Consider the following 24,740-nt stretch of genomic DNA (forward strand, 5'->3'; position numbering starts at 1 on the left):
GTTTTCTCTACTAAAGTTAAAAAGAAAGAAAAAACTTTTATGTTCTCCTTACCATTCCAAAGAAACAAAATCCCTCTAAAAGAAAAAAAACTAAATGGCTTTCGAAATGTAGGCAATTAAAACTAACTGAAGGTATTAAACTGAATGCAGCACCATATGTATATATTAACACCTAAAAGAAGAGCAATGTGTGCCCTAATTCCAGACACAAACATCCATCTACCCCAGTGGCACAGTCAAGCTGTTGCTCTCTGCTGGACAAAGGGCAGCTATCTTGGGAACTACTTGCTTGAGGCAAGGCGAGGCAGTGCCGCAGCTGCTGGGAAACAGCAGAGGCACATCCCTTAGAATTGAGTACAGTAAGACAGAACCAGCCTTTCTCTAGCCCGTGGTTAAGCGAGATTTTAGAAAAGGCCCCTTCCACAACTGTGTTCACCTAACATGTATCTATTTCTGGTTTATGGTTCAGCTCTCCATTTTCTCTACCCTGAGCTCCATTACTTAATTACAAATCAAAAACATATATGCCCCAATCACTTCTTTATTCACAAGCAGAAATAGCCATGAAGTACCCCATATTCACAATTGTGAGTCAGACATGCTATTCTTAAACTGTGACTATTCTTACATTTTAGCAGAATTAGATCAATAAGATTGTATGCCTATTAATAGATTTATTTAAAACTACATTTAAAATGTCATTTGATAATAGTTCCTCTTAACTCCATCTCTCACTGGCAAGTTTTTCGTTTTAGCATAGTCTAATTTGAGGTCTTTTATGGTTATTGCTGTTTGTGACTTAAGAAACCTGTGGCTATTCTCGTCACAAAGATATTCATTTATGATTTTGCAAAAACATTTGTGCTTTTCAGCTATTACATGTAGGTCTATGCTTAAGCTCAAATTCATTTCCGGGAGAAGTGCTGAGGTCACGCTCTTTTTCTTATATGGAAATACAGATATTCTGTCCCAGCTGCTGAAAAGTTCTTTCTTGCTTTGCCACCTTTTTCAAAAATCAAGCAATCAGATAAGTATGAATCTATTTTAGATTTAGATAGTAGATTTATATTCTACTACTTTATTTGGCTAGTGCCTAGTACTTTCTACAGTAAATCTTGCATAACTTTATACAAAACTTAAGCCTCAACAAAGTGTGGAAGCAAAGCTCAATGTTCAGCCATAAATGAGCTACATTACACCCCCTTCCCCAGGGCTCAGAAGACACAGTCAGAGCCAGAGGTCAGAGACGGAAATGAAGCATCCCCTTCTGGATAGGGCAGCTGTGGTCACATTCCAGCATAGACAAGGGAGGAGCACAAGAAGCCACACTCCTCTGCTGAGGAACTATTGGCAGCATGGTTGCTGGGTGAAGGGAGTTAATTTTCTCCAGGAGTGTGACCCTGGTGTGTTCATGTGCCCCTACTAGATGACCCCATACCCTCAGTGGATTATTAAAAGAAAAAAAAAAGTTAGGAGTTATAGTGTGAAGAGGGAGGTAAATATGATCTAAAATGGTTTGTATATGTAAAATTTTCAAAGAATAAAAATATATTTTAAAAAATGAAGTTAAGCTCAAATGAATTAGATCAATGTGAGTCCAAGACAATGCCCAGGAAACTATTTTAAATGCCCTGCTTGGAAACAGTCACTGTTACTACTCTATTGAGAGCAAAGTCCACTTCCTCACAAAACTGAAAGACCACATCATCTGACTGTTTGAAAATATTTTTTCTCAGATTTACTCCAAAAGTTTTGTTAGTTCTAAGTCATCTAGTAATACCACTATCAGAGACTTTAAAATAATTCTTAGAAATTGGTTTGTAACCAGGCGGTCGGTGGTGACGCATACCTTTAATCCCAGGACTCAGGAAGCAGATGTAGGTGGATCTCTGTGAATCTGAGGCCAATCAGGTCTAGGTCAGAGCTGTGACACAGAGAAACCCTGTCTCGAACCACTAAGATGATAGATAGATAGATAGATAGATAGATAGATAGATAGATAGATAGATAGATAGATAGATAGATAGGTAGGTAGGTAGGTAGGTAGGTAGGTAGGTAGGTAGGTAGGTAGGTAGATAGGTAGATAGGTAGATAGGTAGATAGGTAGATAGGTAGATAGGTAGATAGATAGATGATAGATAGATGATAGATAGATGATAGATAGATGATAGATAGATGATAGATAGATAGATAGATAGATAGACAGACAGACAGACAGATAGACAGACGAAAGACAAATAATTTATAAATAAGGTAATGAACTACATAGTGTTTTTAAAAGAAATGAAAATCACCAATAGATATTTTTTAAAGTGTTCAACATCTTTAATCATCAGGGAAATGCAAATTAAAGTGACTTTGAGACTCTGTCTCCCCTGAATGAGAATGTACGGAGAAAACAAAGAACAAACTGAGGACATGCATAGCGCGGCTGGCCTGAATGGGGACCACTGCTCTTGGGGGACAGACAGTGCAGCCCCTAAGAAAATCAGTGTGGAGGCTTCTCAAAGACAAAACAAAATGAAACATGTAGCCCAGCCACATACTCATGGGCACCTATGCAAAGGACTCTAGATTCCCAGAGATGTTTATTACTGCTCTATTCATAATAGCAAGGAAATGAGATCAGGTGAATGGATAATGAAAACGTGGTACTATACACAACAATTTTATGCATAACAAATTTATTCATCTGTAAAGAAAAATAAAGAATCTACAGAAGAAACTACTAAGTGGGGTAACTCAGAAGATGCATGACACACAATTTCTCTCTCACCAGATCATAGTCTTTAAACTATGAAATTATAAAGGACCCATAAGACAGATAAAACTGGTTTTGAGGAAGGTTGGGAGGTCAAAACATGCTTTGTGAAAAAAAAAAAAAATACCAGAATGAGTAAAGAGGAGGAAAATAAAAAAAAAAAATACGTATGAAAATGCCAAAACATAAAATATCAGTTTGTATACTAATTTAAATAAATTGAATCTGAATCAAAGTTGGAATCCAAATCTGGAAAATGTGTACACAACTAACCTAATAAAATAATTTACATAAAAATGTTAAAAAGCCATGTATTGATTTTAAAACTGTGCTTAGATGTTCATAATGAAAATTTCCTTTAAAGTTTAAGTGGGGTGGGGGGACAAGACTGGAGAGATGGTTCAGAGGTTAAGAGAGTCTGGCTGCTCTTCCAGAGCTCCTGAGTACAACCAGCAGCTACTCTCATAACCATCTACAATGACATCTGCTGCCCTCTTCTGGCATGCAGGTATACATGCAGGCAGAACACTGTATACATAACAAATAAATCTTAAAAAAAAAAGTTTAATTTGGGAGAAAAATAGAAACAACTGTTAAGAGACAAAGATCCAGTGTAGGGCTGGGCAGTGGTGGCACATGCCTTTAATCCTACTTTAATCCTACACTTGGGAGACAGAGACAGGAGGATCTCTGTGAGTTTGCAGCCAACCTGGTCTACAAGAGCAAGTTCCAGCAACCAGGACTATAATACAGAGAAACCCTGTCTCAAAAAACTTAAAAAAGCCCTCCAGTGTCAGGTCTTTAAATCCAATGTGAGATAACACACATGGCTTCTAGAAACTAAATGGAAACAGAAGAATCCTCTACTACCACTGCAATCTTTTAAAAGAATCAGATAACAAACTATCAAACCCTCAATTTTCGAAGATCTTGAAAACTTGAGAGTAACTCTGAACCCTAAGATTTACAAAATGTTCTGACCTCCAGTTTTGTTTTGAAGCAAAATATTCAGACCTTCCTCAAATAATCCTACAATATATAAACAAATAACCTCAAACAATTGAAGAAAGTTTGCTAAAATAAAATTGGGAAGTTTATTGTCTTCTTTACAGATAGCAATGTAAATCATTAAAAATTGTGTTCTTTCCAAATGACTGGCCTTAAAAAATCAAATTGGTGTGAGATAAAATTCAATTTTAAGATCTGCAAAACACATATCAGAAACAAATATACTGATTATTTTTGCCACAATTAAAAGCAGAGGACCCAGTTTAAGTAAGATCTGACATTTTTAAATTAGATATATTTAAGCTGACAAATAAAAGTATTAATAAGAACAACTACAGATAAAAAGTATCATTTGTGTATTTTCCAGGTCCATTACTATAAATATTTTTGCAGAGTACCAAAAGCTCTCAGATCCAATATCAAATAACAGAATTTGGCCAGCACTCTTTATGCCACTTTTATTTAATATGCACTACATGCACATGATGCAAGTAGGGAAGACGTTTTTGAATCCATGCATAAAGGACAAGACAGACTGGTACTATGCCAAACGTGCACTGAGTCCATTAGGATGTTATTCAAATTCCCTTAATATGTAATGGTCTCCATGAAAATAAGTGCAGCTCCAAATATCCTCTTCACTTAGTTTCCTGAGCTTTCTTTGCATTCTGTTTTTCTTTTGCCTAAAAGTTAAAGATATAAAAAAATTAAAGTTTAAAAATTAAACTTCTCAAAGACTATTTTAGATAATATTAAAACAAAATGCATCCAATGGTATTCTCAAGAAATAAGATATATGTATAGGTCACACTACTAGAGCTGTATGGTGAACAGTAGTCCTAGCTACTGGCAACATAGAAAAGATAGGTAGAAATGAATAAACAAACAAATACTGAGATTTCTGAGTGTGTTCTAAGATACTGAGAACATGGCAGTTTATTACTTACCCCTTGCAACAACTTTTGTTAAATTCTAGTTATTTACCCTCAGTAGATATGAACATCTTTGGTTTACAGAATATGAAATGTAATAATTGTAATAATTCTAGAAAATCAAACTCAACCATAACAATTCCAAAGATACACATACTTATCCATTTCTTATTCAAACTAAGTCTAAAAAATTCTTTATACTTTTGTTATATTGGAATAAATGAATTTAATATGGTTTTAGTGAGCTTAATATAATGTCACTAAAAGAATATATCAATAAATTTATTCGACCTAAATGTTTTTCCACATGATGTCATTTGACCTCATTACTGTACAGCTTTAACACAGTAATTCTATTTGTTCTTTAGTAAGTAAAGAAGCCAAAGCTTATAGACATTACCAAAGTTGACCAAAGCCACACAATTAACAAATAGTGAAATTTCAAGAGAGGCCCAAGACACTTGCGTTCTCTAGTAGTGCTTTTCAAGATACATACACCAACTGGGGCCCCTATGTAAATATATAGTGATGATTCGGGAATCAAAATGCCTACTGTTCTACAACCCTAACAAGGTCTCATCTCAGGTGACACCAATTCTGCTGGTCTTTGAAAAACCAGTACATTAGAATTCTGCATTATACAATTAAAAGATAGGATAACTAGGACAATTATAACTTTTATTATATATCAGTTAACTATTATGCGGCAGTATGAAAAAATTGAGAGCTACACATTAGACTTAATGGATGTGGTGGCACAGGCCTATAATCTCATAATCTCAGTTACTTGGGAAGCTGAGGTAAAAAGACTAATTCAAGGCCAGTTGAATAAAAATAGCTGGGTGTAGCTCAGTGGTAGAGTGCTTACCTACCCTGTGAGAAGCTCTCAGGTTTAACTTCTGCACCAAAAAAACAAAAAAAAACAACAACATAGAAAAAAAAAAAGACAAACCACACAAAACCAAGAGCAAATTATTATAAAAAATGTGTATGTATAAAATATAGGTACTATCTAAAGTCTAACTACTGTACAAAAATAGCAAAATTAGTTGCTTTATGAACATTTTTAATCAGTAAACATAATTAGGAATTTAATATGTATACCCTATTCTATACAAAATTTCTTTTTTTTTTTTTTTTTTTTTGGCTTCTTTATGTTTGAGACAGTTTCCCCTCTACGGCTCACAGTCGTCCTGCCTAAATGCTGATGCAACACCATCCTCAGAAAAGCTTCTTGTTCCCCAATAATGAAAACACAACTCAATTTTAGGCATAATGTGAAATAAAGTTAAGTATTTACTATTTTGCTTTTAGACTCTGAATACAGTACAGAATTTTTGCTAAAATTAACAAAAATATTGTGCTCATTGCTCTACTTCTTTAAGGGAAAGAAAAAGTTTTAAAGGTTAGTTACTTATTATCAATTGATTCAAACTTCAATACTGTGAAATAATTTTGGATTCCTCTATCAACTACATTCATGATTTTATCTAATAGGCACTAGAAGTTTAAAAAGTTAGAATTGACAGTGATTTAGAATTATACATATATATGCTGCAATCACACACACACACAAACGCAGTAACATTTTTTAGTGCTGTAAGTATACCTGAATAAATAGAAGGTTCACAAATGGAATCTTAATCTAGCTAATTTTATGTTTCAAGAACAAAACTGGTATATGGTACAACAAGTTTTACAACTACTTTTAGGTTACCTCCTGAGCAGTTTTTATGCAAAGTATGCAATTCTCATATAACAAAACCATAAAATTTTAGTCTATGTCTTTATAGTTATATGACCAAGGGAAAATTAAAGTCTTCTATTTTGCTTATTTTTCTTAAAATGAAAAGATTTTGGTCCTAACTACTTGGAACATAGGCTGTCAGCATTGTCTTTGGTTGGCATTTAGCATCACTACTTAGAGTGACACATCTTTTCTGTCTTTTTCATCCTACTCCCTCTCACACTTAAAGGGTGATTGGGGCAGACACGTGAGAATTCCACACATTCCAAATCCACTTCTAGAATCTACAGGCAATTCTTGAAAGTACTATGATTAACAAACATAATGACAGCTTCTTACTGCATATAATTTTAAAATCTAATCTTAATCTATTTTTACCTGTTCCTCAATTTGCTTTCTTTTTAACATGAGCATCCATTTGCAGAATTTCAACATAGTATAATAATTTGTTTTTTCCCTCAAAAAAGGATGATAAAATACATTTGCTCTAAGAATATTATTTAGGAACTACTCTGTCCAAACGTTTAGCATAATGCTAATACTAATCACACGATACTATTCAGCACCCTATAATTATTTCACCCTTTTCCCAAACCATTCCACACGTTGGTTGAATACATTTATTTTTCATAACAAAATACCTAGAATGTAAGTGCAGCTACACAAATGAGATGAACAATTTAAAACAATTCCACCAAATGCTGAATCCAAATACCCTCACAACCTAGCAGTTAGCAATGTATGTATAGAAAGAATATATACATTGCTTATTAAAATTTTAATTTCTAAAAATTTTTGAATAGGTAAACTAGACAGTCAATAACTACTTTCCTTAAAAAGTATACAAACAGAAAGATCAACAGAGCTGGTGTTACAGTAATATATATTCAGATACTGCCACCTTGTGTCAAAACAAAGTGAACTAAGTAACTATGGTTCTAATGCAAAGATGTTCTCTCTAAATTCCCAAAAAAATAAATAATAATCTGGGGACTTTACTGTCATGGAAAAGAATTTAAATCACAAATGTTTTACCTAATCTATACAAAAATACTGTATTTGAAAGCAAATGTTAAAGCAAAATTTACATTGTATAAGTGATAATTTTTCCATAGGTTCCCTATGAGAAATTTTGTTCAAGATGACCCTGAACACTGAATCCACTTGCTTCCACTTCCAAATACTAGAATTACAGGCATGTACCACCACACCTAACTCTATCTAGTATTTTCAAAACAGAAACAGTTCACGGTGTTTCAAAGAATACTGTATTTAGATATCCTCTTAACAAACAAATCTGAGGACCATCAGGTCTTAATTGTTAATAAAAGTTGAAAATTAATTTCCCATCTTAGCGAGGAACATTAAAAGAGTTTCGGTCCTCTACAATAAATCCGCATTTAATGCTAAAGAGTGGGTCGTATGTTTCAGGTAAAAAGGCAAACACAAATATATTAGGATTCAAATCTCAGTATTATGTGAAATTTATAATAAGAAATAATCTGGGACAAAAAATGTATTTGTTTTGTACACTTTAAAATCAATAAGAAAAATATACCTACCATGTATTCTTGTCTTTAAATTAATGGTCCAAATTTTTATTTGCCTAGTAGTGTCTTCTCAAAGTGTTTCTCAAAATGTGGTACACAGATCAGTTGCATTAGAATCACTTGGGGAACTTATTAAACATTCCTTCCCCTACGTGAGAATATCTGGGGAGGGGGCCAGGTAACATGTAATTTAAAGAGCATCCAGAGATGGTCATTTTCAGAAAAGCTGATTTACAATATAAACTTACAAACAATTTAACTGTATTTCATTCATCCACAAATATTTTATTAAGTGCCTAACAATGAAAAATAAATCCGAATTTTCTACGTATTTATGTTAAATGTCCCTCAGTGGGACAGATTCTAGATTCTATTTGCTAGCCGATAAAATCTTTTAATCCCCCCAAAATGTCCCTTCTAGTTCTAAACTCTATGGTATCAATGCAAAATTTTATAAAATTAGCTAAGAAAAAAATCCATTATTTCAGTTATTAACACTGAAAAAAAAATTTAAAAGAAAGGAATGTTTTAATACCGAAAAAGCTGAGCTCTAGACATTAAGAATTATGGAATGCTAAAGTCATGGGGAAATGCTTTGTTTTCGTGTTAAAGTATTAGGCTACACTCCTTTTCCTAGAATGCAAAACACTAGGCAAAAGAGTAAAACTAAAAAGCTTCAAACTTTATATCCACTCATGCCTAAAACAATGTATTAGGGAAGCATCTAATCTGAGTTTGAATAGTCATTACTGCAATACGTACCTTTTCTACAAGTGGAATTAACTGCTGGTGTTCTGCTAAGGTCTTTAACAATTCCATAATGAAAGGCAGGTAGTTATGCTTCCTTCTAATATTTTCAATCTGAAAATAAAACACATTTTCTGATTATATTATCTTTTTGTATCCAACATAAAATCTTCCATCCTCATAAACAGTACAAGAAATGAGATTTGATTTCTACTGATAATAAAGACTATACAACAAAACATGTAGCAAACAGGCTTTTTAAAAGTCCATTCTAGAAAATGTGCTATGGTTTGGGGGGGGGGAAGACCCATTCCAAGGATATTTAAAAAACAACTTTAAGGTTTACAAGATAAATTCACACCCCTGCTACTGTAACTATATAACTGCTAACTAAAGCCCAGTCTAATGACACCAGCTTTAGTTTCTGAATATCAACAAATTTTCTTGGGGACTGTTTTATAACAGTGAGGGTAGTGGAAAAAGAAAATCTGTGCTTCACTGAAAAGCAAGTAAACAGTCTCCAAATTACTTGCTTCTAGCCTTTCATTATCACTAAGTTATTTATTATACATTCCATCTAGATGTTCGATTGAGTGCTCCTTTCCCATAGTTACAGCTTCTATCATTCGTAAGAAATCTCAACATTCCCTCACATAAATTTGAATTTTTAATTTCTTTTAAACTAGCTGTGATTTTTTACAAGCTCTTATAATTAATTCATAGGTAGGCTTTTTAGTATTATGTGACATGGACGATAATGGCTGAAGCTACCATCTCTTACTTTCCGATCCCCATAAACCTTGGCCCTTTCTTCTCTGCCTAAAGTATTCTGAGAACTTGTCTACCTCAAACCTGAAAAAATCCTACTTGGATTCAGTTCTATTCCATTTATTTACTTTAATCTTTAAGAGTCATCTGTTGGCTGTTAAGTACAACATGACACTGCTGACACAAGTGAGCAAAAACAACAAAAATAAAGTCCTCGACTTCAAGCTCCATGTGAAAAGCATACACAAGTGAAGGCATGCAGTCCAAGTCCCCTCCTCCGTCCACTCTTACTGAACAGACTGTAAGTGAAGGAGGACGGCAGAATAACATAAATGTCAGTGATAACTAAACAAATTAAATAAGGATTCTTAAAAACCTAAGAATTTTAAAGCAAAAATCAAGAGACAAACATTAAGTAATTTTAAGGTATAGTGATTTGGTTGTACATTTAAAATGATACATATAATAAGAAACAAAAGAGGCTATAGGAAAAAAATTAATTTTATTAACGGTACTAGCACATATGTATGAAAATGGTATGAGATCCATTATTTTGTATGCTAACAAATTAATTTAAAATTTATTATTATTATTATTATTCATGAGGCAAAAGAGTAAAGTTCAGAGAAATCAAAATTTCCATACTAAGAAATACAATTTATGCATTAAGTGGAAAGCCTTTTTAATACTAAACAAGTATTAGTATGAATTCATCTTGTACTAAAAAAAAATGTACTTCTTAACCTGAAAAAGCAGTCAGGCAAGCACCTAGTGTAGTGGCATGTATCTATAATCCCAGCACTTGCAAAGGCAGAGGCAGGAAATCACCCACTAGGTCAAGGCTAACATACTATATACATATTGAGTTAGAGGCCAGGAATGGCTACACAGCCAGGACTACATTTGAGATAGTCTCAAAAAACATAAATTCATTATTCACTTGCAAAACTGACTGCAAGTATTGATCAAGAAAAACCTGAAGAATCTGAAACATGTCACATTACACAGCACAGGAATTCTCAAAGCCTATAGATAAGAGGTCCTAGTTATCCCTCATGATCATAGGTAAGATGTCCTGGACTTCAGGAAGAACAGTAGGCACTGAGCAGAGTAAAAATCTTTTCATAATAAAATTTAAAAAGTGAAACTGTCAAATACCAGGTAATCAATACCTTATTCTGAAAACTCACAATGATGGGAAGGAAAGCAATCACTTCAACGTACCTTCATCTCAAAATTTTCTAAAATGTTAAAGTAGCCCATTCTGAAAAAACATACCTTATATCTCTTTAACTTTTGTACTTCTTCTTCAATGAGCATCTGGTTTCTGGCAACTTCTGACTGAATAGCACTTAACACAGTACTACCCTGATCTGTATCCATGGGTTCCTCCTTAGTGAGAAGAAAAAGAAACAGCACCCTAATGACTGTGGCTTAAGTCCTGACTACATTTAAATGATTAAGATACTATAATTATTTCAAATTTCAATTTAATTTTGGCAAGAATATCAGCCGAATAATAAAGAATTGGAAGGATGAAAGTTCTAAATACACCTTCCATATTTCTATGTTCTATAATAATACATGACATTTTTATCTGCCACCAATATTGTAACATACTATAGTGCTACAATCCATTAACCTACAAAATATATCTGCTTAAACTCTCCTAAGATGTGATCAAAGAACTTTTAAAAGACTTTCTCTATCATTAGTTCTCTTTTCCAATCATATTTACAGCAGTAAAAAGGTAATCATTAAGATTAGTAAATATTACATGTACATTCATATATACCTAGTTAACTCCTATAGATGTATACTTTAATTATATAATGAAATAAGAGAAAATAGCTAAAATTACTCAATACTAACATTTACCTCCTGTTAGTCTTTAAGCGTTAGGTAAATTTAATTCTAGTGATAATATTTTATGGTAAAGACTATAATCTTCATGCTACATTAAGAAACTGAGAAAAATATCAATTGGAAAAGCTAGTAACTAAAACTAAGTAGCACAAATTCCAAATATTTTCCTTTAATCTCCTATCTAAATGATTGAATCTATTTTGAAAAAGAAAATCAAAGTAATTTTCCCCTGAGAGAATACAATACCTACTCTGAAATTTTATACTTAAAGGCCACAGGGAAAGAAGGCTCAGGGGGCAAGAGTGCTTTCTGTTCAAGCATGTTCACCTGAGTTCATACCATCAGCAGCCAAAAAAACCCAGGAAATTGCCACACACATGCCTATAACACAAATGCTGGAGGATCAAAGAAGAAATTCTTTGGAACTTGTTGACCACTAGCCTAGCTCCAAGTTTAGTGATAAACTTTGTCTCAAAAATATAATGCACAGTAACATAACAGGATACTAGATATCATCCTCCAGCTTCTACACGTATCTCCCCAGCAATCCTCTCAGATATACACAACCAAGGATATAAATTAAATTGAACTTCATCTTCACTATATGCACAAAAAATTACAACAAAATAAAAATTATAAAATCATTAGTATTAAAATACTTCATTGTGATTATGTATATGTGTGCGTACACGCGTGCATATGTAGCTGACCACAAACCTCTGCAAGTTGTCTTTGTAACTCGGCTATCTTCTGTTCATATATCATTTTTCTGTCAGATACAATGGCCATTAAATTAAATCGAATTTCACCTTCACTATACCTACAAAAAAAGTTTATAATATATAAAAATTATAAAATCATTAGTATTACTAGTCCAATTAACTATCACTAAACAATAAAAACTGGCATTTTAAAAAGGTTTTGTATAAAAAGAGGATAATGCAGCAAAAGACCGTATAAATTTCACTAATTGCAAGTATTTTTAAATGTTCTACACTACTATGATTTTCACTTAAAACATTTAAAATGCCATGTTTTCATCATTCCTCTTTATGTTATAAGAGATACAACAATTATTACTTAAGATCTCAGAGAGAAGAATTACACCAAGACTATACATTTGCTAGACTCTACTGATGATACTACACTGTTTCTTGCAAGTCATGATGTAGTTTATACTGTTAGTTAATATTTTAAGCTTTTATTTATAAACATGAAATACGTGTCATTATTTGAATAAAATACCCTGTTGTAAAATTATTACACTGATAAAAAGCTCACGACAATAACAGTTGCCATAAAAGTATTATATTAGAAATTAACTATAACATATAGGGCACTTACTCAAGCTATCAGAACACTATAAGAATATAAGTCCACATTTGCATTAGTCTATAATTAATTTCACTCATCAGAAAGAACAAAAACCAATATAACTAATGATTTGAAGTACATGAAAATGTTTTAAAATTTCTAGATTTTGTTAAAATTGAAAGAGTTCCATTATCCCTAATTTTCCTATCAAATACAACTGAAATTTGTGGAAATAATATATTAAAAGGAGAAAGAAAAAGGAAAAATCACAGGTGGAGAGAAGGCAGACAAGTTAAGAAACACAAGCTCCAGAATGACAAGGCAGGGTAATTCTCTGAGTTTTCTTTTTGCCTCACATATCCCAGATTTGAAGCAAAAACAAAAACAAACGAACAGCCCCCTTCCCCACCTACATGACAAGCACTGACAAAAAAGACCTAGTAAAAACCTGCTCTCCAATCAAACAAGAAAAGCTGAAGGCTGGAAAGACACAAGCTTTTAGACAACAGTCCCCATACTATACCCAAAAACAACAGTAAAAAACCAAGATTTCCAACCTCACTAAGTGATAATGAGATGCCTGATGCCTGGGTTAGTGAGGAGAAACGGGTGAGAATAAAGCTGTGATTTCCAATGTTTGCCAAGTGGTAATAAAAACACCCACCTGCAGTATCAGAAGCCTGATGGGAAATCAGAACTGTCACTGCCATCTAATAGCAAAGAGGTCCCTCCCCCTTTAGCATTAGAACAGGCATGCAGAGAGCACTAACAAAGAAGCCATACCTCCCCTAGCCAAAGAGGGTCACTAGAAGTCTTGATGGTAGTCAGAACTCCCACTGCTGCCCAGCAGTTAAGAGGAAACCTCTTTCTTCCTCAGGTGTCAAGAGGCCAGGTGGGAAATGTGAATTTCTGCTCCTATCTGACATTAATGAGGCAGCAATCCCAATTTACCCTGCCAGCACAGTGTTGAGTAAAAAGAAATTGAAATAAGATCCAGAATCTCATTATAATAATCAAAATGTTCAGGTTCTAGTAGATCTATTCATGGTAGTTGAAAACCATGAAACAAACCGTCAAGCTGAGTAAAAAGGCACTCCATAGTGAGGTGCCAGCCATCAGTACCTTCTGTCAGAACTATCGGAGTCCTTGTGATAGCGTTCAGTTAGCAATCACAGAAAAACAATGAACACATTTTTAGAGTCAAATAGGAATTTTACTACTGACTTGTATAATAACCAAGACAGAAACCTCAATCGTCAATAAATGGGCTCAACAGCAAAATGGAAGGCAAGACGAAAAGAATCAGTAAATGGAGACAGAAAACATTCCAATATAAATACAGCCTTGGGCTGGCTGTGGTGATGCATACTTGTAATCCCAGCAGATGCAGACAGACCTATGAGTTTGAGATGGTCCACATAATGAGTTCCAGGGCAGCCAGGGTTACATACAAAGACCTTATCTAAAGAAAGGAGAGAATGGGGCAGGGTTTGCAAACATGCAAGCAGTTAAGGACAACAAAAGCCTGGGGAATCCATGGGACCAAATGAGAGATCCAATATTTGAGCACTTGACAGCCAGGAAAAAGAACACAGTGAATTTTTAAACTTTCCAAGAGATGACAGCTGAAAGCTCCTCAAGTTTAGCAAACTACAAACACACAGACTGAAGAGGAAAAACCTAACCTCTGAAGAAACCTGAAGATAAAGAGAAAAATTCTGAGAGCAGCATAAGGAATACCAGGAACCACAGTGGTCAGAGTCCAGGAGTTTAACATTCTCCAAACACTCAAAAGACCATCGAATAAGCATTCTATTTTGTTGTTTTTGTTGCTGTTTTGGCTTTTCGAGACAGTTTCTTTGTACCCCTGGCTGTCCTGGAACTCACTCTGTAGACCAGGCTGGCCTCGAACTCAGAGATCTGTCTGCCTCTCTCTTCTGAGTGCTGAGATTAGAGGAGTGTGCCACCACCACCTGGCTCAATTAAGCATTCTGTAAGGCTTTCCTTCCAAAATGAAACAGAAAAAACTAAGCTATCTGTAAGAAAACTATGGAAGAAGAAGAAAATGGAATATGCTGACAGGGAAGCAACCCGAAAAGAAAAGCCAAAGGAAGCTTTTTAACACAACAAAGATGGCAATAGAAGGAATCCTGGAACATCAACAAAACAGAACAGGAAAAGTAAAAACACAACTCCATATGGTACATGCATCTTCTCTAAGTTTTCTATGTTCTTTCATGATGAATGCAAAAAATTCTACAGTTGATGTTCTCCTAAAGTATGCATAGAGGAACTATGCATAGCAATGATATTGACATACTTTGGACAAAGTATGAGAAAGAAAGACTTTCACATTACAGTCTTAACTGGTAAAATGCTGACACAAATAGACTGATGAGAAACCACTAAAAATTCAGAGAATATACAAAAAAAATTCTATAGATAAAAAGAAAAGGAATTCAAAAAATGTCCAAGAAACTGGCAGGAAACAGAAAACAGAAAAGCACAAAGAATTAACAGAAAATCTAACGGACAGAACTAAACCACATTATTTACATTAAATGTAATTATTTTATATGTATACTTTATATTTTATATGTAATTTTATGTAAATTATATTTGATAAAAATTAACTCAATAAATTAAAAAACTGATAGGTTAGATTGGAAAACATCACATGAATATATATTGCCTATAAAAAATTCATTTCAAATATGTCATTAGGCAAACTGAAAACTAAAGGATTGAGAAAAATGTGCGTTTTTTATAATCAAAATAAAGCAAAAATGGCTATGCTATTAGACAAATCACTCATGGAAAAGAAAATTACAAAAACAAATGTTATATGTTGATTTAAAAAACAATCAATCCTGCCGGGCAGTGGTGGCGCACGCCTTTAATCCCAGCACTCGGGAGGCAGAGGCAGGCGGATCTCTGTGAGTTCGAGGCCAGCCTGGTCTACAAAGGGAGTTCCAGGACAGGCTCCAAAGCTACAGAGAAACCCTGTCTCGAAAAACCAAAAAAAAAAAAAAAAAAAATCAATCCTGAAAAATAAAACACTGATCATAATATGCAGACATAAACAACTAAACTAGAAAACATATAAAGCAAAATTGGTAAAAATGAAAGGAGAAATTCAAAACTGTTCCCTTTTGCTGACCACGTTTGTTTAGGTAGAAAAATGTCATAGGTGTGTTCGTTTAAGTTAAAGAATGAAAAATAAAGAAGAAAAAAGTTACTTCTCTTTCTGTTAATTAGCAAAACTACACAGAAAACAAAAATTAAAGTGTAGCAGCATTTATAATACCACTCAAAAATATAAAGTGCTTAGCTAATTAAAAAAATAAATATAGGAGTTATAGGCTGAATATACAAAATGCTGGTGAAAGAAATCAAGATCTAAATAAACAAATATATCATAATCAGGAATTGAAAAGCTCAACACAATAGATATATTAATTCTCAAATTGTTAAAAATAAAACAAAAAATTTTTTTTTTAAATTTATATCTCCCAAAAACTTTTGTAACTATGACAGGAAATATGCTAAAAAGTGTTGAGAAAAAAAGCAACTGTAATGGCTAAAGTAAACTGTGAAGAACAAAATGCAAGTATGAGGCACTGGTCACCAGGTATCAAGGCTCACAGCTATCCTGATCAGTTACATCATATAGCACTAAAGGAGGCTAAACAGATCAAGAAGAAAAAAAAAAAAACTGTGACAAAGAAATAGAATCACACATATATGCCCAGATCACATAAAAATTTTTAACAGTTACTGAAGGAATTCAGTGAAGAATAGGTAGCTTTTTCTTTTTTTTTTTTTAATCTTTTTTTTAAAGATTTATTTATTTATTAAGTATACAGTGTTCTGCCTATATGCATTTCTGCAGGCCAGAAGAGGGCACCAGATCTCATTACAGATGGCTGTGAGCCACCATGTGGTTGCTGGGAATTGAACTCAGGACCTTTGGAAGAGCAGGCAGTGCTCTTAACCACTGAGCCATCTCTCCAGCCCTAGGTAGCCTTTTCAACAACTTGTAATGGAGAAATTGAATATGCACAGGCTAAAGAAACAGACCTTAAAAGCTAAACACCTCACCATACACAAAATCATCTCAAAATAGTTCAGAGTTAAATTAAAAATAAACTATAAACCTCTTAAGGAAAACAAATGAAATGGAATCTAGTGCCTTGCAAAGAACTCTTAAATTTGACAACCAAAACACAATTCATAGTGGGAAATATTGATAAACTGAACTGAATCAGAAAAAAAGACTTTTTTCAAAGAGTAGGCTAGAAAAAAAAATTCAACTTCTATACTACAGATTACTACTCATCAACAAAAACTGAACAGCTGCTGCAGATGTACCTCAGTGGTTGAGTACCAGCTTAGTGTGCACAAGTCCTGAATTAGATCCCTAGCACCACACAACAATGAAAACCTCTCATGTACTATGCTGAATAAAGAGACGTAATGTTAAAAGATGACAAAATGTATGATTCTAGTTTTATAATGTGAAAACATCAAACTAGGAATTAAGGTGTAAACAGAGGGAGAGTGGGTATCAGGGGAGGGAGTGAACCATGGGGATAAAAGAACATGAAGGACCCTAGAGTGAGACTGAATGTTGCTGCTGTGCCTTGTCTATACCAGTATCAGTATCTCGGCTGTGATACTATAGCGTAGGTTTCTAAGATGATAAGGTAAATAGTACCCATAATCTCTTTCTTAGAACTGAACATGGATAATTATTTCAAAGGTACTTTATTTTGAAAGTTCAAAACCACCAAAACAACACTCCAAAACTATCTGTACAAATATTAGCTGCAGAAAACAGTGTATTTAAGGTTGCTGCTGTAGTTCAGTGGTAGATAGCTTGCCTAGCATACCTGAGTCCCTAGGTTTGATGCCCTGAACTGCCACAACAAAACAAATAAAAAACAAAAACTAAATCTTCAGTTAATAGAGATCAATGTTTACTTGCCATATCACTAAAATATTCTAAAATACATCTCCAAAAGCATTAATTTAAACAAACAAGAGGAGGTTAGATGGTTAACATTTAACATAAAAGAATTAAAACTTTAAGTTAAAATTTTAATTTAAATTAAAATTAAAAAACCTTAAAAACCAGATTTATACATCAATGACATTAGTGGAGCATTACTTTTGTATCCTTTTCTCTATGACTGGCCTCACTGCACTAATCCAGTCATCTTGATTGCATGCACCTAGAAAGAAATGTCAAACAGTTAAAACAAAAATAGAAAAGACAACATTAACATTTCTCTAAGTTTTAATCAACAATACTCAAGTAAATACAGGACTTAAATCGTTTGTTCTAAAGGTCTCGGTACGTAGTCTGCTACATCTAAAAACAAGCAGTTCTTCTGATGGAGCCTTCCCAGAGCTTGAACTGCAGGTGTGAGCCACCACACAACTTGTCAACTTTTTTTAATTACAGTAAGCTTCAATTCTTACTTTCTGATAACAGAAAGAATACTGTCATTTAACATCGTGCCATGTTATCATGCAATAGATATGAAATAAAATACTTGAGGAAGTAAATAATAAATTAGGAAGATAACTCACCTAAATGTACAACCCCGAAAAAACTTATCTAAATGTACACTCAGTGGTAGAGTGGGTATGTTTATTCATAATCTCTTTCTCTTTTTCTCTCCCTCTCTTCCTCCCCTACACATAAATTCTTTAATCAAAATTTTTTTAGGTTATCATGTTTTATAGATGACAAAACTGAAAGCTTAGAAAAAAAAACAATCCACAAGTTAGTGGCAAAATTAGGACTTAATCCTTAATAGAACTGGGGGTGGGGGGACAGGGAACTAAACTAAATGCTGGGAAAAAGACGGTGGCGTCAGTAAGATGCCATGTAGCCAACAGAGGGAAAGACATTAGGGTTAGGGTTAGTAAGCTGCCAAGTGGAACCTTGCTGGTAGGCCATGACCCTTGTGGTAAAATATAAAATAATAAAAATGGGTTAATTTAATATGTAAAAGCTTGCCAGAAATATGCTATAGTGATTGGTCAGGCAGTGATTTAATTAATAGTTTCTGTGTGGTTATTTTGGGAGTCTGGATGATGGGAAAACAAACAAGCAGCCTCTTACAACACAGATTCAAATAAAGCAAAGGTTTGCTCGATTGTAATCTAATACAACAAATGAAGAAAGTTAATGAAGTCACAAAAAAGAATTATAATTCTTTTGGGAAGAGCTGGAGTGTAGAGTTTTAGAGTCCTTGCTTAGTATCTATTGTAGGGCTTTGTGAGCATGTGTGCACACTCTCTCTCTCTCTGTCTGTCTGTCTTGTCTGTCTCTCTCTCAGTCGCACACACGCTAGAAGCATTTTTCTTAGGCTATCATATAAAGTATGGCTTTTCCATTACAGCACTTTCACACATACATCTTCCTACACTCTGCTTCCATTTGTCGCTTTCCCAAGATGCTCTACGTGATGCCTCCTAGCCACTTCGGGTTAATTCTCTTCTTTCCCTTATTTCTGCTTGCATGTCACATGTACTGTACACATGTACTCAGCGACCAATTCCCTTAACATCTTTTCCTCCCCTCTCATGTTCTCCATTGCAAAACTGAGCATGATGTAATCTCCTGCTGTAATCCCAGAAGGAGAGAGACAAGAGGATCACAAATTCAACACCAGTTTACTTAGAAGCAATGTCTCAAAACAAATAAATTTATTTATGTGAGCTACATGTTGAAAAAACACATTCCCTTAGGAAAAACTCACAGGCCCCCAAATGAATAGTGTCAGTAAATCCTTGCTATACGATCCTATCATTCAATTTCATCAAGTGTTCATCATTATACTACGTCTGATGGAGGTGGGTCTTGTATTCTGTTGCTTTCATTGGTTAATTAATAAAGAAACTGCCTAGGCCCATTTGATAGGCCAACCCTTAGGTGGGTGGAGTAAACAGAACAGAATGCTGAGAGAAAGAAGCCAAGTCAGTGAGTCGCCATGATTCTCCCACTCCAGACAGACGCAGGTTAAGATCTTTCCTGGTAAGCCAGCTCGTGGTGCTACACAGAATATTAGAAATGGGCTAGATCAATATGTAAGAGCTAGCCAATAAGAGGCTGGAACTAATGGGCAAGGCAGTGTTTAAAAGAATACATTTTCCGTGTAATTATTTTGGATAAAGCCATGCGGGCAGCCGGATGCCGGGACGCAGCCCCACCGCTCATATTACTACACTACCACTACGTCAAAGTAGTTTTCACCCTCAAAATTTAAGTAGAACTGTAACCAACATAAAGGAAAATATAAAATCTTTTTTCCCTTCTCCAATGTGAAATACCAGAACAGAAAGCAAATTACCTAAATCAATTGGTCCTTCTCTTAATCCATCTAATTCATACAGTCTTCCATTAACTGGAACATAACTGACAAAGTGAAAAGCATCTTCTTCTTTGGCTGATGTCTTTGTATCAAATTCAAACATCTGCTGTCTACATGGAAGAAAAAGGAGTGAGAGCAATACAAAAGAAAAGAGAGAGAGAGAAAGGGAAAAAAAAGAATAGAGAGATAACAGATAGACAGACACAGAACCTTTACCTGGCAAAACTGTTGTGCACTTGTCGAATCACATCTGAGTTGCTCAATGCCAACCCTTTCATCTAAAATAATATTGAAAATTAGCCTATTATAACAAGAACAATCACAAATAGGTCATTTTAAGATTAAGAAGACTACTCACAGCTGCATCAAAACTTTGGGAGAATTCTTTAAATTCTGATAATGTCTCTCCTAAGTGGACATCTTGATGGGTACAGTTCAGTAACACACTTACAATAGCCTGAGTGGCACAAGCATTATTAATTACCTACACAAATAGAAAAAGGAAGAATACTATGAGTTTTAAGTTTTTTAACCGACAAAACACGCGCCAAACAGAAGTAGTATTCAAATAACATTAACAGCCATGGTGCACACCCTTAATCCCAGAGGCAGGCAGATCTCTATGATCAAGGCCAACCTGTTCTGCAAGAGCTAGTTCCAGGACAGGCACCAAAGCTACACAGAGAAACCCTGATTCAAAAAACAAACAAACAAGATGAATGCCCAACAAAAGTGTATACTCTTCACATACTTTCATTCAATCTTGTCACAGTGTTATCATATTTTACGTTCAACAGACATGGGCCTTATATAAACATGCATCAACAAAAACAGTTAGTAGTACCTCCTATGCACCAGATAGTTTTCTGTGTATTTTACATATACCAATTATTTTAATATTCCCAACAAAGTATTAAAATACTATTTTTGTTATGTTTATGGAAACTGAGGCATAAAAAAATCAAGTGGTTTCCCAAAGACATATAGCTAATTGAGAGATTCTGACTCTAGAATTTGTGTAGTAGACGTCACACCAAGTTGATATAGATATATGCCAAGTATATATCTACTTCTCCAACAAAATCATTACGTATTTATAAAATATTATCTTCTACACTGCTCACAGGAACTATACATTCAATGTAAACATCAGAGATGGCTCAGCAGCTTGCAGAGCCTTTTTTTTTTTTTTTTTTTTTTTTTTTTTTTTACAGAGGACCTGGATTTGTTTCACAACTGTAGGTAACTCCAGCTCCAAAAAAATCCAATGCCTCTAGTCTCTAGGAGCACTCGTGCACATAAACCCACATGCAGACACAAGAACATATAAATAACTAAAAGCAGAAACAGTGAATCAGACTGGCATTCAGAAAGCAGAGTTCAAGGCAGACTTACTCTACATAGCAAATATAATGCCAGCCAGTGAGACCCTGTCTCAAGAAACACACAAAACTACACACACACACACACACACACACACAAAACAATAAATGAGTTAAATTCTGGCTTCTTATGTGGAAAATAATGCTTTGTTTCAAAGAGGTATGGGAAGATAATCAGTCGGCAGAAAACAATAGAGGATACCGCACATCCTGCTTTAGTCTGTATGTATGTATGTAAGGATACATGCCCAAAGATCCATATGCATGCAATATACACATAACATAACACAACACACACATGAAGGATTTAATATTATATTTGAAGTATAAAAAGTAAATTCAGAAGGCTGAGGAAGTAGGATCCCTTAAGCTTCAGTGTTCAACCTGACCCTATCTCAAAAATACAAAATCAAACTAAGTACTGAGATAAGCTTGTTGCTCATGAAGAAAATCGGGGAATGAGGAGCCACAAAGAGATATGAACAACAGAAAACCAAACTAATATTGAAGAAATAATCTTAACTGATATATCAGAGGTCCTTTCTAAATAAACTTTTATATTCTTATAAAGCTTTATAAATTTGAATGAGTAAAGCAAATAGAATGAAATTCACGCTAAGATATGGAAAGTTTATGTAAAGCAACAAATTAGGGATAAAAGATTTAAGAACTAGAAAGCATTTCTGGTTGTACTGGTATGGTTATCGTCATGGGGTCATTTGCTAAGTTACAAATCAATGTTCTTAAAGATTTTCTAAAAGATTTTTAATACAGAAACTACATAATAAAAAGTGTTCAAGAAAAACTGAACTGAAATTAAGGAGAGAACTGAAACTACAAACAAGATCAACTAGGTTGCTATCCTAACCCTAACAAAAATGTGAAATACTAAAGGTAGAATATTAACAATAAAATTACTTTCATGTAAATAAGGAATCTAGAACTCAAGAATGTGTCTAAAATTAAAATATAAAATAAGGAAATGCTAATAACCATATGAAATAACATTAAAAATCCATACCCAAATTGGGAAATTCTAGGGGGAACTCAAGAAATAAATAGCCTGAAGTTTTTTTATTAAATTTAGAGTAGTTTACAAGATTTTAACAAACCAAACTAAGATGACCTTACAGGCCAAATCTACCGAAATTCGGGGGGGAAATCATCTTGTTTGTTGTTGTTCTGCTTTACTTTTTCACGATAGGGTCTCACCAAGCTGGCCTCGAACTCTTAGAGAGTTGCCTGCCTCTACCTCCTGAGTGCAGGGTTTAAAGGGGTGGGTCACTATGCCTAGCACTGAAAAACAATCATCCTAACTTTATAAAAATTCTTTTTTTTTTAAATAGGGGTTTTATATTTATTTATTTATTATGTATACAATATTCTGTTTGTGTGTATGCCTGCAGGCCAGAAGAGGGCACCAGACCCCTTTACAGATAGATGGTTGTGAGCCACCATGTGGTTGCTGGGAATTGAACTCAGGACCTTTGGAAGAGCAGGCAATGCTCTTAACCTCTGAGCCATCTCTCCAGCCCAAGATAATAAAAATAAAATAAATTCCAACTTATTTCACTGAATTACCATGGCCCTAATACTAAAACTAATCCAGCCAAAACTATTTTGAAAAATTAAGGCACATATCGTTTATAAATAATAATTTAAAAACTTTAAGCAAACTAAAACAATATTTAATTCAGTCATAAAGATGGACCACATTATGACCAGCTGGTCAGTGAAGGTATAGAAAGATTATAAAAGAAAAATTCACCAGCATTAGCCATAGTAACCTATTAAATGGGGAGTACTAACCATGATAATCTAAACAGAAATATAAAAAGTACAGTATCAACCGAGTGGTAGTGGCACATGTCTTTAATCCTAACCCTTGGGAGGCAGAGGCAGGCGGATCTCTGTGAGTTCGAGGCCAGTCTGGTCTACAGAGCAAGTTCCAGGACAGGCTCCAAAAAATACAGAGAAACCCTGTCTCAAAAAGAAAAAAGTACAGTATCTTTTCATAATAAAAACAACAAATTAATGGCGATACTTTGTTATTTAAAAAAACAACGTTACAAAACAAGGCAAAGTCAGTATACTAAATAGAGTAACGGTAGAAGTAGTCCTTTCAAAGTCTCAAATAATTTTATTGTAGGTAAATGAGCCCAAAGGTTTAGAAAACATACAACTCGTATTACTTGTAGGTGACATAATAATTTAGATGGCCATAGAGACAATTACAGCAGGCATATTCTTGTTAAAGAGCAAGGAAGAAGACCTACTAGTTACTGGCATTTATGAAGAAGCAAAGGTATTAAGACAGTGTATAATGAGACATATCAGTGAATGGATCAGAGTCCAAGCAATATACTCTTCAACACAGACATGGAACTTTGGGGTACAACATAGGTATAACATAAAACAAGGAAATAGGGGCTGGAGAGATGGTTCAGCAGTTAAGAGCACTGATTGTTCTACCAGGGGTCCTGAGTTCAATTCCCAGCAACCAAATGGTGGCTTACAACCATCTCTAATAAGATCTGGTGCCAACTTCTGGCCTGCAGGGACACATGCAGGCAAAACATTGTATACATAATAAATAAATAAATCTTAAAAAAAAAAAGGCAGTTTTGCAGAACTTGTCTTTAAAAAAAAAAACAAAGAGATAAATGTTTAACAAATTAAGTAAGGGAAAAGAATAGTAATCTACATGAAAACCAAAAAGCTGGACACCTTCTTCACACTACTATATCAAAACCTATCTCCTGAAAACTAAACCATATAGATAAATACCCTTTATAACCGGAAAGAGGACAATTTCTGAAATCAAGTATAAAAATCACTGACTCTACAAGAAATGCTATTCCTCAAAGAAACATAACAGTAAGATGAGAAAAAAGAACAGGTTCTTTTCCTCCACACGGAGGTTCAGGAACTGAACCAGGCTGGCAGGTCTGGTGGCAGGCTCTTTCACCTGCTGAGCCATCTTGTTCACTCCCAGCTTTCAATTCTTATACTTTGCTAGGAGGACTGTAAACCAGAGCTGCTGTTTCAGGGACTGTGTTTAACATTTTCTCCTAAATTGCACATCTATATATTACATGAAGCCATCATTCTATTTATGGAGATACATGAAAAATTTACACAAACAAAATAGGAGACAAAAAATTAAACCCAGCACTGGCAGACAGAGCAAGCGCATCTCTAAGTTCAAGGCCAGCCTGGTCTACAGAATGAGTTCCAGAATAGCCAGGGCTACACAGAGAAACCTTGTCTTAAAAAAACA

General features: G+C 34.4%; 1 protein-coding gene across 4 annotated transcripts in view; it reads right to left on the minus strand.

The window, feature by feature from the left end:
- Positions 1–2,400: 2,400 nt before the first annotated feature.
- The window catches only part of Uchl5 (ubiquitin C-terminal hydrolase L5), a 43,631-nt gene continuing 21,291 nt past the window's right edge, over positions 2,401–24,740 (minus strand). Inside the window, exons 4-11 of one of the 4 annotated variants that reach the window (XM_057769935.1) lie at positions 20,437–20,562; positions 20,295–20,356; positions 20,058–20,188; positions 17,864–17,927; positions 12,097–12,199; positions 10,792–10,905; positions 8,761–8,859; positions 2,401–4,452 (exon numbers count right to left, since the gene is read on the minus strand). In XM_057769935.1, coding sequence (XP_057625918.1) covers positions 4,408–4,452; positions 8,761–8,859; positions 10,792–10,905; positions 12,097–12,199; positions 17,864–17,927; positions 20,058–20,188; positions 20,295–20,356; positions 20,437–20,562 — 744 coding nt within the window. In that variant the 3' untranslated portion in view covers positions 2,401–4,407. Of the gene's footprint in view, positions 4,453–8,017; positions 8,161–8,760; positions 8,860–10,791; positions 10,906–12,096; positions 12,200–17,863; positions 17,928–20,057; positions 20,189–20,294; positions 20,357–20,436; positions 20,563–24,740 lie in introns of those variants that run through there. The other 3 variants (XM_057769936.1, XM_057769937.1, XM_057769938.1) reach the window with 3 other exon arrangements.

This window comes from Chionomys nivalis, chromosome 5, assembly GCF_950005125.1.
Source record: "Chionomys nivalis chromosome 5, mChiNiv1.1, whole genome shotgun sequence".
NCBI lineage: Eukaryota > Metazoa > Chordata > Mammalia > Rodentia > Cricetidae > Chionomys > Chionomys nivalis.